The 16,080-nt window shown below is 34.1% G+C and overlaps 1 protein-coding gene across 1 annotated transcript in view; it reads left to right on the top strand.

Moving 5' to 3' along the window:
• LOC145302307 (A disintegrin and metalloproteinase with thrombospondin motifs 6-like) overlaps positions 1–5,113 on the top strand; it is a 245,599-nt gene extending 240,486 nt beyond the window's left edge. Inside the window, exons 23-24 of the mRNA XM_080144646.1 lie at positions 2,860–3,034; positions 4,837–5,113. Of these exons, the coding sequence (XP_080000772.1) occupies positions 2,860–3,034; positions 4,837–4,961 (300 nt within the window). The 3' untranslated portion in view covers positions 4,962–5,113. The remainder of the gene's footprint in view (positions 1–2,859; positions 3,035–4,836) is intronic.
• The last annotated feature ends 10,967 nt before the right edge of the window (positions 5,114–16,080 follow it).

Raw genomic sequence — 16,080 nt, 5'->3', positions numbered from 1 at the left:
TATATATAAAACAATAATACTACACATCTAAAACAATAATAGATTAGAGTCACCTCTATTATGTAAATAATAGATTAGATGACCTGTGGCACAACGGATAATAGAAGTTATTCTAAATGGCAGTCTCTAACCATTAGTACGGACGAAACTAAGGTTGCAGTTACGTAAGGCTTCTTTCTAATCATAGCTGACAGAACGAAAACAATCTACTTCCCTGGATTAAATAACGGGGTTTGTTTAAATTTCCGTAAAGATTCCCAAATTAGACATACAGATGTTTGAGTTCGAAAGAGACACCGGATAAAAACAGAGGTTACATCGGCTAAAACGTTGTAAGAATAAAATCTGAGATAAGGCATAGACCGATTCATACCATCCAAAAAATTCCAACAAAAATCTAACAGCCAGCCATGAATGTGCTGCTGCCATCGCGTACAGAAATCACTTTTTCCATAGCTACCAACGTAATAGATATACTGAGACTAAAGCTGCTTTCAGGACTGCCAGCAACCACTGTAAAAGAGAAATAAAAAATACAAGAGAGCTACATGCTCAGTCCATTAAATCCAAAGTAGCTGAGCAGCGGCTTGGTTCCCACCAGTTTTGGCAAATAGCAAACAGAACCCTGAACAGAATCATGCCAATTATCATCAATGGACCTGATCATCTCGTCAGCATCAAACAAGGCCCAGACTATTTGCCAAGAACTTTGCAGTTAACTCTACCCTATGCGACAAAGGCAATCAACTCCCCGTATTTCCTCCTATAACAGACAACACGCTATGCAACATACAAATATCTGTGTGTGAGGTCGCCAAGCTAATCAAGAACCTTGATTCCAGTAAAGCAACTGGTCCTGACGGCATTCCAGTTATAGTGCTGAAAAAGCCTGAACCAGAACTTGACCCCATACTTTCAAAACTGTTTAAGCGTTGCCTTAAGGAGAAAACCTAATCAGTATGCCCTGTATTTAAGAATTCAGGTGAAAAGTCATCTCCCTCTCAGTACAGACCAATAAGTCTTCTGTGTGTCATGAGTAAGTTGTTGGAATCCATATTAAATAAAGAAGTAGTCAACCACCTCAGCAGAAACAACCTTCTTAGTGACATGCAATATGATTTCCGCTCTGCAAGATCTACAGCAGATGTGCTAACGGTTATATCTCATAGGATTAGTGAATCTCTTGACAAAGGCTTTCCTTTCCAGGGCAATTGCTCTTGACATATCAAAGGCCTTCGATAAGGTATGGCATAAGGGCCTACTTAACAAGATTTCCAGCTACGGTATAACTGGAAATGTTTACTCAATCATTAAATCATTTCTCTCCGATAGGTTCATAAGAGTAGTGGTTGATGGGCAGAAATCAGGGGCCCACAATATTAATGCTGGAGTCCCTCAGGGTCCATCTTAGGCCCAACTCTCTTCCTGATCTCCATCAATGATCTCCCTAAACACATACTTAAATCATTCATTGACATCTATGCTGATGACACGACTATCTATGGCAACACATCAAAGGCTATAAATGACAAAGTTCTCTCTGATTCTCTCTCCTCTGATCTTGAGCGCATGGTACAGTGGGGGAAGAGGTGGCTGGTCACTTTTAATGCATCTAAAACCAAGCTTCTATCTTTACATCATCAACGCTCTGATCCCCATCTGGCATCAATTGAAATGGATGGCTCTCGTCTTGGGGAGGCTCCATGTTTTGACAAGCTTCTGGGGTTGACCTTTACTCATGATCTGAAATGGAACAAGTACATCAGGCTTGTTGCCAAGGACACGTGGAAAATGGTGGGATCCTTCTACCGCTCCAGAAGATATCTCACTACTGATGCAATTCTCAATCTGTATAAAAGCCGAGTACGTCCAAGGATGGAATACTGCTGCCACATCTGGGCAGGAACTGATAAAAACAGCCTATCCTGCCTTGACAGAGTACAAAACAGAATTCGTGGTTTAGTGGAGGATGCCCTTTTCTCTTCCCTGCAGCCTCTCTCCCACAGAAGAGACGTTGCGAGCCTGTCTTTGTTTTGTCGTTATTTTCATCGCAAGTGCTCGTCTGAGCTCCAATTTCTCGTCCCCCCTCGCAAATCTTTCACGAAAAACACCCGTCTGGCTGAAACTACTGTCAATAATTTTCCCCACTCTTTATCTGTGCCTAAATCAAAACGTAGATTCCATGAGCAAAGCTTCTTTCTCAGAAGTGCACGACTGTGGACCTCTCTTCCGTTTGCCCGTTTCCCACCTGACTACAACTTGGATGTCTTCAAGTCCAACATAAACAAATTCCTAACAAACCGCCCCCTTAAGTAAGACACTCTATCAAATCTGCAATACTAATGATTACTACAATACTATCTCATTGATTACTGTACACGCAATAACCCTTATCCCTGAGTGGCCTCCAGGCCTTGATAAGTGGTGACCCCCCATGTAAAAAAAAGAACAGTAGTTCGAATGATCTAAATCGATCGTCATGAGTCGCATCTTCCGCTTGGTGCGAATTACGAACACACGTGATTTATTTTTTTGCCATTTCTTCCGATCCAGGGCAATTTGGTTGATGGACACCCAACTGTGGAGAGATGTCCAATCGAAAACATTTTCTCTCCACCTTCTCCTTGGCTTTCATCTGCCTCTTTTTCCTTCTAACATACTCTCAAAACATAGCTTTGACTTCATCCAAATCATACTCGAATAAATAAATGCATGACTAATTCGTTAAACACAACATCAACGAAATGTGAGAATTGTTAAAAATATTCTTGTAAATCCCCAAGAAAAAAATGACTTTCAACGGTTTTATTTAACTGAATTCCCTTATATTCATAGTGAACTCTCTCTTTTGTTTTATAGTGCACGGTTACGTGTGGAGTCGGGGAACAACACAGGAAGGTTCAGTGCAGAACTTCGACCGGTGTTCTAAGTGATTTGTGCCCACCGAATACAAAACCCCCTTCTAGGCAGGAATGTGGGACAACATGTCCGCAAGAAGAGCAAGAGAAAGAGGAACACGAAGAATATACAGAAGGTAAGCGAAACAAATGGAAAGCAAAAAAATAGAAATCGAAGTAGTTTTATAGGAAAACAAGAATTTAATTAGACTGTACACTTCGCTCTGACAGATTTCTTACCCGGGCCTTAACTTCTCTGTATTTTATGAAGTATTTCCGAAGCATATTATCGTTGTTGATGTTTACATGTCCAGGCATAGAAAGAAAATGTCAACCGAATAGAGTTTTAGGTAAAAACAAATATTGAGTGAAAGTGAAATAAAATTTAAAAAAAACGAACACATTAATGCAAGTGTTGTGTAATTATTTAAAAAAATATATTTTATTAAAAATAATTTTTTATCTTATTAAAATCAGTCTTGAGTAATAATTATTCGAAATTTCAGTTTTTGATTAAAATATTCAATTTTCGAGATTATTTATATTTCATAAAAATGATATTAGACAGTATTTTGCTAATATATTTTGATTTTATCTAGACCAGATAGAAAGTAATTGTATAGTTTTTTCTTTGCGTCTCAAATTCGTATTTAAAATTGGTACCGCTATAATACGTTGCACTTTAAATGTAAAAGCTAATAATTACAGAAAACTTTTGGATAAAATAAAAAAATAATTTTGAATCAAATATATATTTTTAAATAATCACACAACACTCCACTTTTAATTCCAATTCAATTACGTTTAGTTTATTGATTAGTGAGCGAGTTTCGTATTTCGTTTTACTTTCAGTTTCTGTTTCCACATAAAACTCTATTCGGTTGTCAATTTTGTTTCTATGCCCGGACATGTAAACATTATCATCATCGCCATAAAATTTGCTTTGAATCTTCGTCATAGTCTATCATAAATTTTGTGATATCCAGGTCAAAAGTCAAGGTCACATAAAAGGTTAAAATCAAGCCTTGAACGATGCGTTTATTTTTGTTCATAGTAGAGACTCACAATTTGGCCCATATTGTAACCAATGAAGTCCTGTAGTTTATATTAACCTTTGTCCTTGAAAAGTTCAGGTGTTGTCGAAATTTGGACAGAATTTCCATTTGTAACTTTTCAATTTTTAATGTGTGGATCTGATGCTATTTTTTATAACAGTAACAAATTGTAACATCATCAAATAAATAGATTTTGAGTTAACGTTTTCATTATAAAACTTTTGCAATACTTCATACAACATGGAGAATGAAATCCAACATAAAACTTTATCACATCCTTATATTGTCTTACGACTGATTTATGATTTCATTACATGCATATATGACGTATGTCGTTGTATTAAACTATACTTGACATTTGAGTGTTTACAATGTTTAGTTCACGTAAAATTCTCTGTAAATATAATGAGTGTTTTTTTTTTCTGTTTTAGTTTAATACTTACATTTTAAGTTTGTTTTTTAATTAATAAAATTTCTAACGCTTGGTAGGCGAAAAAAGATAGCATCCATATAAAACATGACGAGAAAGCGAAGGGTGTAATAATGAAACGGCGATTATTAAAAAAATGGGTATTATTTATTTCCTTCGTAAGTCGAGCAAAAGCATATCTGTATTAATAAGCGAAGAGTCCTCCTATTTGTATTATTTATGGCGAAAACTAGAATATTAATCAGGACTAAATATTTAAATCGATGAAATTAATGGAATAAGTTCTGTTTTTAACAAAATTAGTTAATATTTATTCTGCCGTACTAACAAAACGGATTTGGTTATCTACCTTTCATTGATTAAATTACTAAGCATGAATCTAGGGTGAACTTGCATTAATTTTTTATATATGAGTGTATTTTTAACTTTTTTTTCATTTTTGTTATCTTTGCAGAATGTGTAGATAAATATCATGTAGCTTATTGTCCGCTAGTTGTCCAGTCTCGCTTTTGCAGTCGTAAGTATTTTCGGCGTTTGTGTTGTCGCACCTGTCAACTCGCCCAGGACGCCAACAATTGATATGTTGGCTATTTTCAAACGAGGTTGTTGCTGGCAAAGCTACTCAGGCAAACCTGTCAAGTCCGACAACCAAGATGGCAGCGGCTCAAGGAAAAAAAGAGAGGCAGCGAAGACGATTGAGACATGAGAGCAACTAGTGACACCATCACATATTTATATACTTACTTGCACTGGAATCACGTATTCACATACAAAAACACAGGACGCTTTTCAACATATTTAAAATGGTTGGCCATTTTACTGTAAGATATTTGAATGTAAATCAACTTGACTTTAAAGCTTATTGAAGGGAGTTTTTTTAAATTTATTTAGACATGTATTTTGCATCTATACAATATTTGCTGCAATACATTTAAGCGCATCGTCACTTTATTATATATCACATATATAGACAGACACCTATTTAGCCTTAATGCTGACAGATAATACAAACATACATAAAAATAATATATATATATATATACACATATATATATATAATTTTTTTTATGATTTTATATATATATATAACTACTTAATTTACTCACATAAAATTAATATACGAAAGTATAGATTTATGCGTAAACATTAAGTATTTACTTCAAGAGTGCTTAATACGTAGGTAGAGCTAGTTAGTAATTTATAAAATATATATGGCGATTAAACTACACTGAATATTCCGCGTTTCATCCACTCTAGGATTCTTCAGGCTTATAAGCCTGAAGAATCCTAGAATGGATGAAACGCGGAATATTCAGTGTAGCTTAATCGCCATATATATTTTATAACTTACTATATATATATATATATATATATATATATATATATATATATATATATATATATATATACATGTTTCGTTGAACAGCAGGGAAATTCCTGTTTCTTTTTCTTGCAATCCATTTTTCCGTTTAGCGGGCCAACGAAACATGAATAAGAGAAAAAATGATGCCCATATATATATATATATATATATATATATATATATATATATATATATATATATATATATCAGTATATTTACGCACACACACACACACACAAATATATATATATACATATATATATATATATATATATATTAATACATTTTAGACAAATAGAATCAATGTTGCTTGAACATGCGAACACATAAATAATTGAATTTAATTAATGATACTGATAAGATAAATTCTAACATACCCTCAACGCATAACTTTGACTTAATCTGAATCATACCCGGATAAATGTATGGCTAATTCGTTAAACAACACATCAACGAAATGCTGTGATTTAAAGATTGTTTTCTTGCTACTCCTCATCAAAATATGTGCCATTCGGCAAAAATACCTAAATGCTACTATATTTAAATGTACTTGTACTTGATTGTAGAACGTATACATAAATACCGATACGCGTATTGATTTATAGTGTAGATGCTAGGATATAAGTCATTATTAACACGTTTAAATATAGTGCGAGTTGTATATTTAAACATACACCCTTTTTACAGGAAGGCATAAATTTCGCCTTGACATGTCTCGACATGCTAGACAGTTTAAACTGTAACAAATATATAAAGCATTTCTCTCGACTTGTATTATATATCGAAACTCACACGAGTGTTACTTTAACATCTGTGAATAGTATAGCGACCTTAAGTCATGTATCTACAAGCACAATCGCTTGACGTAAAGTTTAAATAACAAATGTTTAATACATTCATTTAGATTTAAATTTTGCTCTTTAAACTATACTAAATTGTTTTCGCCATCTTAAAACGTACGGCTTCTTCATCTCTTCAGATGTTTTCCTAATTGAAGTTAGGGCATATATTTGCATCTGTAAAAATCTTTATAGTATACATTTTGACTTATATCTACACCTATATACTAATTGCTTCATCATATTTGAATTAATTCAAAGATACAGTCTCTTTTATTTAAGATATTAAACACAAACCAATCACTCCATCAAACAATATATTCATTTGACTATTAGGGGGGGGACAAACATTTAGTGTCGACGATAGTCTACCTCTCCTTAACGTGTGTCCATTTCATAGATACACTCACCTTTTTATAGATACACTTACCATTTCATTGGTACACTTACCTTACTTCTCATATAACACTCTAATAAATGGGTATAAAGCACCTAACCTTAATACTCACAAAAATATGGAAAATGCTTCAGAACACACATATCTGCAAATAGTTGTTTTACTTTCCACGTAACGGTATAGTAAATGGGCCTGAACACATACGTATAAACGCAATACAGGATCTTACCCATACACCTGCATAGAAATATGACTAATGCGCCTGAAACATGACGTTATCTGAACACATACACATCTAAGAACTTGCTTGTATACATATATTTAGAAATTAGTTGAAGCGCGCTTTTATAATAACCAGAAATAGACCCTAAATATCATTAAATATTTTACTAAAAAAATCATTAAACGTTCTTATTATTAGCTAGAGTATCCGTCCTAAAGTATGGTTAGAATACATGGATCCCATTTGATTATTTAATAAGTTCAACGAGACGGAACCCTTTAAATCTTTCTTGTTTCAGCAACAAAAACTATATTAAATTTGTAGATAAAAATGAAATATGTTCCAATCCAGCTATCAATTGCATTGAAATGTACTCTTAGGAAACAAGCAGATCATAATTTTCTTGGAATAAATATTATTTTTCGCCATCTTAAATTTTTGGCACTTTTGCAGCAATCACCCCTCAATGAAAATATTATTATTATTTTTTTTTTTTTTTTTAAATAGACCGACGTTTGATAGCAGTAATACAATAAGGATAGACACTTAAAATCTCGCTGCATTTGGATAACAAATTGTGTTATTTTTTTTTATTTTGTGTAAATGTGATTTATTACATTATAAAATTACGGGTGCCGCCATTTTGTAACGGTCTAGATGAAACCACAGCAGCACAAATTTTGTGAACTTTAGTTACCGTTTGTCCAGAATTCACCCTTCTGAAAATAAAAAAAAAATAAAAAAATGATGTACTTGTCCGCAACGGAAAGAAAATATTGTACAACAAAATCACTTAAATTGATAAAGAAGTTTTATTTTGCAAATAAGAAAATTAAATTTTATAGCGAAACTACGAGCGACAATCTCGCGCTGCCATCTTGAATACAGGCTGAAGAACAAGGGAGATAATTCCAAATCATTCAAACTTGCTAGATTTTTTTTAAGCCATTGTTAACGTGAGGAGGGGGGGATAATATGAGAATAGTAGTTCGGATGATCCAAATCATACTCGAATGAATAAATGCATGGCTAATTCGTTAAACAAAACATCAACGGAATAGTGTGAGAGTTACGAAAAATATTCTTGTATTTCCCTACGAAAAAAACATTCTGACTTTCAACGGCTTTATTTAACTGAACGTGGAAAAACTCCAAATCGCTTTAAAATAATTTTCTTATTTAAAAATCAAACTACTTGATCAATTTACGTGATTTTTGGTGTACGATATTTTCTTTTAATCATAAGTATGTAGATCATATAGAATTGTCTTCATTTTTATAGTGGGGTGTTTTGGACAAGCGCTCTTTATTTTCCACGCTTCCTGCATCTAAACAGTTGATTGTTTTACACTGCTGTAGTTCATTGGATTGCCAGATAAAATAACGACACTCGGAAATTGAATTATGTAATCGGTGATATTTTTAATGATGAAAGCAAAAACTTATTGCATAATTCTCCGCGGAATTTTACGCACATTTTCTGGATACACAATCCTTCCTTCTTATTCACGGCTTTGCTAATCTTGCCGCCGTTAACAACGGAATCTGCACATGCCATATCAGTGACATTTACCCGACGAAAGTTGAATCGGATTCCTCCGAAGGACAAAGTATCAAGGAATATGAAATTTACAAGTGGTCCTCAGTCGCATGTAGAGAGAAGATTACGATGTTAGTTTTTTACAGTTCTTGGAGAGCGGTGTCGGCGTCTTCCTACATCCAGCGCCTGGTATTCCCAAATGGCAACCCATCTGGTACTGACCAGGCTTAACATTGCTTAACTTCGGTGATCTACTGAGAACCGTTGTGATTATGACGTATAATCGTTGCGAATCTGGCTTCCCACAAGATATTTTATTCATATTATAGAATGTTGGGAATACATAACTTTCAGAACCTCTGCTGATAATGTGGTTAAACAAGTTTATTCTTTTTTTTTTTTTTTTTTGTCTGTATTTTCAAAACCAAATAATTCTTTTTTTTATTATTTTGGGTTATTTTAAATGTGTTTGGCCGACGCTGATTCGCAGTCGATTTTAAATGTGGAGAACCTTTGCTTATCGTCTGCCCATCAAAAATGGCTGCTTTATTATCGAAATGTGTCGCTATTCCAACAGGTTGTAATTATTGGATTGCTAACTTCATTCCTACTCAACTTGCAGCAAAATCCCACTGCTTCATTGTAAATGACCCTATACATTGAGAATCTTTATACTTTTCGCCTCGAGCCATTTATCTTTGGAATCCCTTCCTTGCTTCCTTTTTTTTCGACTGTACCAACATGAAAAAAACTAAATGTGATGCACAAGATCCAAACAGTCGCTAAGGCATGATTAAGGATCCAAAATATAAATAAATAAATAAAATAATAACTAGCAGAAGCCACGGAAATTCCACGGTAGTTGAAAATTATTAAAACACATTATAAATAAAATGAATAAAAAATAGAATAAAACAAATAACGACGAATTTTAGACAATTTTTAGAAAATTCTTTTTAACTCTTTAAAGCTAAAATGAATTAATCTTAAAAAATTTAGATTTTTTTCTCAATGAAAATTCAACACACAACACATTGTTGTTTTGTTTTTTTAATAATTTTATATATAAATTATAAAGGAACAGATGCCAATTCACTTGCACATTTTTTATTTAATTTTAAAAAGAATTTATAATATAAAATACTTGCAGTCTCTTCTCAACGACTTTTTTAATTATAAAACAGACAGCCATGTTTTTTGTTTGTTTGTTTGTTTTTGAAAATGTTTGGAGAGGGAATGGTTTTAATGATTTTTTAACTGATAAAGAACGACTATAAAAGGGGGCAATTTGTTTCTCATTAAATTTGCGATGATGATGGGTTTTTTTGTTGTGACACTGGACGTACGGAAAAGTAAATTAATATTTAGATAATAATAATAATAATAATGATAATAATAATAATAATAATAATAATAATAATAATAATAATAATAATAATAATAATAATAATAATAATAATAGCGGAGTGATAGTAAAGATGCATCTTTTTAATTTTGATGTTCAATTTCTCATCGTCTCTCACTCTTCCTGCTTGCCTCCGTCTGCAGTATGTCCGCTGCTGTTGTATTCATTCACTGTGTTCCATCTAGGCAATCCCATTTTTTTTATATATATAAAATCAACCTAATTCCTTTTCCCAACAATTTCCATTCAGCAAACTCGATATGTCCCCCACTCCCAGTTCCGCAAATTCTCGTTCTTTTCTCTTTCCATAGAAAACTCTTTATTTAATTTGATTCTGTGTCGTCTTTTTTTTTTTACATAACCTACGAAAGGTTTTTTTCATCACATCAAATTAAAGATATTTTCAACGATCATACTCTACGCCTTTGTTTTGTTTTCTTTCATGAATTATGGTTTTGTTATTTATTTGATACAAAATATCAACCATTGGATATTCTATATTCATTACCAGCAAACCAGGAGTGCATTAAGGACACACAGGGTATCTGCGTTCGCAGCCTTTTTTTGTGTGAGACTTTATTCTCCCATTGAAGAGGGCTTATGGAAGTCTGAGCGCAACCGTTAAACAAAATTCACTTATCTTATAAAAAAACAGGTATTGTTTTGCTTTGCAGAACTATGCATCCAGCATAACCACGGCTAGTAAATGGTCATCACGTAGTATTATCTTTCATTCAAAAGAAGGTCATACGAGGTGCGTTCAATAAGTTTCCAGACTGTTGTCGTAGGGGCACTTTTATTGATAGTACACATATGAAAATCTAGTCCCCTTCGAAGTAATCTCTTCCGGCTACAATGCATGTGTTGTACCGTTTCAACAACTACTGGAAGGCCTCATGAAAGTCCTCTTGTGTGAGCATGGCAATGACCATCGTCTCAACCCTTTTCATCTCATCAATTGTCTTATAACGACAGCCTTTAAGGTTTTCTTAGAGCTTAGGGAATAATCAAAAGTCACATGGAGCAAGATCCGGACTATAGGGAGGGCGAGGAACTGTCTTGATGCCCATCTTGGTCAAATAGTCTGTGACAAGGATTAAACTCCCTTGAGACAAACTTCACATAAATCATTCACATCTTGAGTTCCTCCCAAATAATTGTGTGTACAGTTCCCACACTGACATCAAGCTGTGCCCTTATTGTCTCTAGAAACGCACGACGGTCCTTATCCATGAAATTTTTTATTTGGCCAATCAACTCTGGCGTTCTGACTTCCTTACTCTTCCCACACCTCTCATCATCCCTCAAAGACTCCCTGCCTGCTTTAGAATTTCTCATGCCACTCAAAAACTGATGCTCGATTCATGCAAGATGGTCCAAAAGCAGTCTGAAGCATTCCATATATTCATATGGCATTTTCCAAATTAAAAACAAAATTTTATTACATACCGTTCTTCTGAAGTGTTTTCCCGTCCAGATTGCATTTCTGAAATTCACCAGCTGTGACAATCAGGTTTTAGTAGGGTGTATTCTAATTCCTGCTGTAGTTGTCCATTTGAACTTGAAATCATAAATATTGGTTAGTCATCTGATAAGATCTACAGCAATAACATACTGAATTTTCAAGAGTCTACGACAGTTTTACATGCATGTACAAAAAAATTTGAAAACTTATTGAAGGCACTTCATAAAAAACTATGGTAAAATAATTAATCAAGTTGAAATTGAGGTCAATGAATTGCTCGATTATATTCAACTGACGAATCAAACCTATACTCAACTGACAAATAAACACAATACACTTATATAATAAAATAGGTACTCTTTTGCTTTGCAGCACGATGCCTCCAGCGTAACCACGATGATCATCAATTAGTATTGTCTTACATGTGAAAGCAGATCATAACAAAAATGATGGTAAAATAATTCATGAAATTAAAATTGATGTTAACCCATTGCTCTACTGGCAAAAAACTTTTTTATTATACATCGCATCGTCACTAACGGTGCCAAATTATGACACTGAAGGCAAGTTCCTTCCTTACGAGAACACTGAGGTAGAAGGAACTAGGAAATGAAACGTGTCGTGTGAAATGGTTGACGGTGCAATTTCCAATATTTTTATTTATGTCATTTTAAGTTGTGAGGTTACAAATAAAACAAAATAATTTAATAAGTGAAATAACTCCGAAATTATTTATAGAGTTACTTCCCTTTAATTCATAGATTAAAAAAACAACATAATTTTCGAATTTTCAATCATCAATCTGGTTCCTGTTAACAGCAAGTGAATGAATATCACAGTAATATTTCCTCACCTAAATCTGCCTAAATGTGATATTATCGTAGAGCAAAGAAGTATCGCTTATTCAATCTTAGTTTGAGTCACCGTTGTAAACGTGCGCTATGTGCTTTCACTGCACAGGCCGTGATCGTTAGTTCGTCTAAATAAAACTAAAATCCAGTTCAAAACAAGTAACAGGATGTCATTTGTTGCAAGTAACAACGATACTCGCTTCGTCCTCTACTCAATAAAAAAAAAATGCTGTGGAGAATTCTAAACACGAACACATAAATATGTCAATTCAGTCGAGCATAAACAGAGTATAAGGCTTCAACTGTTGAAATGTAGCATCCCTCTGCCTGTTTTACAAGTATTTTAATGGTAGGTGTTCCGACGAACTACAAACCCTTATATACCCCCGACAAACCCGACAAGCAATAAAATCCCAGCCATACACAGTAGAAATCATCAGATGTAAGAAAGCCTTTCTACTCTAATAGTTTCTTCGCTAGAACTGCTAGACTTCCCTAACTGTGCTGGCATACAGAAATTCAAATGTAAATACAAACAGATATCTTGCTGCTCGACTCCCTATATAGTACATCTGTAAATTATGTCCCACATCAAAGTAGAACTGTGCTTTATTTGGATGCAAAATAAAAAAATACCCAACTGATAATCAACCCCCAGAAAACCAAACTGCCTGTATTACACCCAAGGGAGCAAGTCTAACTTATCTCTCATGCTCATCTCTTAGAATATATACACTTTCGACAGGAAATCCTAAATGTCTAGGTTTTTGTTTTCTTATTCGATCACTCAGATATCCACTTGGATAACGGCTCACCGGTATCATCTTAAAGAGGTTGCAGATATCATTTTAATTTTCATAGCTTGTCTGCAGATTGGCATTTCCCAGTATGAATCCCTATTTAATGAAACACTTTTTTAAAGAGAAATAAAATTTTGGGTGGCCAAAAATCAAATTAGAGACTGTCTCCTCTTTTTATCACAAACATGGCACCCACTAAACATGCAGTCTATTACATGTTTACAAGAAGCACTGTCTCGCAGTGATTGTAACGATTTACATTGCTTGAAGCCATGGAGACAAACATAAGAGCGACACATTACATAATACTAAAGCATTACAGACATAATTCCTTGCATAAAAGTCTGCATTAAAAATCTCTAAACACAATCGAAACAAGCATGAACTGCCAGGGTAAGCAACCAAAATACTATGTAAAATAAATACAATTTATCTTGTATTGTCTGGAAACTATTTCATAAGGATACAATTAAGAGTGAAAGTGTCATGCTGAAATGTATAACTCTTAGAGAGTGCCTTCTTATCTGATCACTCTTAGAGAGTGCCTTCTTATCTGATTATACTATATAAAAATGGAAAGTCAAGCAGACATGTCTGTTGACCAACAAAAGTCAACTAAGTAACAACACTAAGCGTTCTATTTCGAATCTCACACCATATGTGCTGGTTATTTTCATACTTTAAAATGTAATTTTAATTCATTCTAACTATAAATCAGAGACCAAACATGAAAATCTTCAAAGTGGCATAATCCTGAATATATACAGTCACAACAGATTGTAGGAAAATTGTAGTGGATGCGAAAATTACTTGCTTAAAAAAACTCATGTCTGTGTGTTTTGTAGGGTTCAGCTGCTAAGCATCATGGCGATGTGCAGTTATTTTTATTCTAAATAGCCGCGCACTTGGCCTAAAAATATGTAATATTGAAAAGTGATTGTGAACAGATCTGCACACAACGAGATATGAGGCTACTTTTACGTCACAGTAGATTTATTAATTCTCTCAAAATTGGGAAATGTTCCCGTTTCAAACAGAGCTGACACTTTAAAGAGGACGTAAAATTTAGTATAATTTTTGCTCGGTCGAAAAATATGCATAAATATTATATTTTAATTCATACGGAAACTAAGAGATGTGCATGAGAACGTTATATGTTGTATGATTTTCTTTCTATTCGAAATTTTAAGAATAAATGTTGAATTTCAAATGTAGTAAAATACACAACTAATAATATTACACGTTTGACTACTTTTGAAAATTTGGTCCGTATTTCGATGACCAACTCTAAAACATCATATGCAAATACTTTTTTTCTTTAATAAAATTAAAACAATGATTTATATTCACAGTACAATATCTCCGTTTTTAATGCGAATAATTTTGCAATATCGTACGAATATATATATATATATATACAGTAGAACCCCGGGACACGGCATTAAATATTAGTAACAAAATACAAATTTTTTTAAACTCTGACTCCAATTTTGACTCCTTAACATTTATTGTTTTGGGTTCAAATCAAATTAAAAAGTTTGATCCATGTCCAAATTACAAACATCTAAACTTTCAAGTGTTTAGACCCAAATTGGCAGAGGAATTTGATAGAGTTTTCAAAGGTCAAGTGGTTAAACTTTGACTCCTTGACAGCCAAATTTCTGGCCGAAAACCGATTAAAAAGTTTTTCCCAAATCTCAATACCACTTGTGTCAAATCTCGAGTCTGTAGAAAATTGACAGAGTAGTTTGACAGAGTAGTTTGGTACACGCAGACAAACACACACAGAAAATTGCACTTTTCTTTATATATATATATATATATATATATATGTATGTATATGTGTGTGTGTGTGTGTGTGTGTGTGTGTGTGTGTGTGTGTGTGTGTGTGTGTGTTTGCATATTTTAACTTTTATATCTTTTTAATTTTTTTTTTTTTTTACACAGTGATCACCACTTATCAAGGCCCGGAAGCCACTCAGGGATAAGGGTTATTGCAAGTACATTAAGTTAGTGAGGATATTTGCTGAAGTGTTTACTTAAGGGGGCGGTTCATTAGGAATTTGTTAACATTGGACTTGAAGACATCCAAATTGTAGTCTGGAGGGAAGCAGGCAACGGAACAGAGTTCCACAGGCGTGCAGTTCCAAGAAAGAAGCTTTGTTCATGGAATCCGCGTTTTGATTTAGGCACAGATATAGAGTGGGGGAAATTTTTCACAGTGGATTCAGCTAGACGGGTGTTTCTCGTGAAAGATTGGCGAGGGGGGACCAGAGATTGGAGTTCAGACGAGCATCTGCCATGGAAATAACGATAAAACAAGGACAGGCTCGCAACGTCTCTTCTGTGGGAGAGAGGTTGCAGGGTAGAGAAAAGGGCATCCCCCACTAAGCCACGCAGTCTATTTTGTACTCTGTCAAGGCAGGATAGGCTGTTTTTAGCAGCTCCTGCCCAGATATGGCAACAGTATTCCATCCTTGGACGTACTTTGCTTTTATATGTATATATTTAATAAATAAATAAGAATATAAATATATAAAGTACTAATAATAGCAGGGGTGATAAGTAGTTTTTTGGCTTTTTTATGGAGGTCACCACTTATCAAGGCCCAGGAGCCACTCGGGGATAAGGTTTATTGTGTGTACAGTAATCACTGAGATAGTATCGTAGTAATAGTTAGTATTGGGGATTTGATAAGGTGTCATTACTTAAGGGGGCGGTTAATCAGGAATTTGTTTGTGTTGGACTTGAAGACATTCAAGTTGAATTCGGGGGGTGGGGACAGGCAAGCGGCAGAGAGTTCCACAGCCGTGCA

The sequence above is a fragment of the Euprymna scolopes genome, chromosome 2 (genome assembly GCF_053919585.1).
Source record: "Euprymna scolopes isolate OS-2025 chromosome 2, ASM5391958v1, whole genome shotgun sequence".
NCBI classification, from domain to species: domain Eukaryota; kingdom Metazoa; phylum Mollusca; class Cephalopoda; order Sepiida; family Sepiolidae; genus Euprymna; species Euprymna scolopes.
The sequence above is the reverse complement of the archived record's forward strand: the minus strand, read 5'-3'. Positions and strand labels throughout refer to the sequence as shown.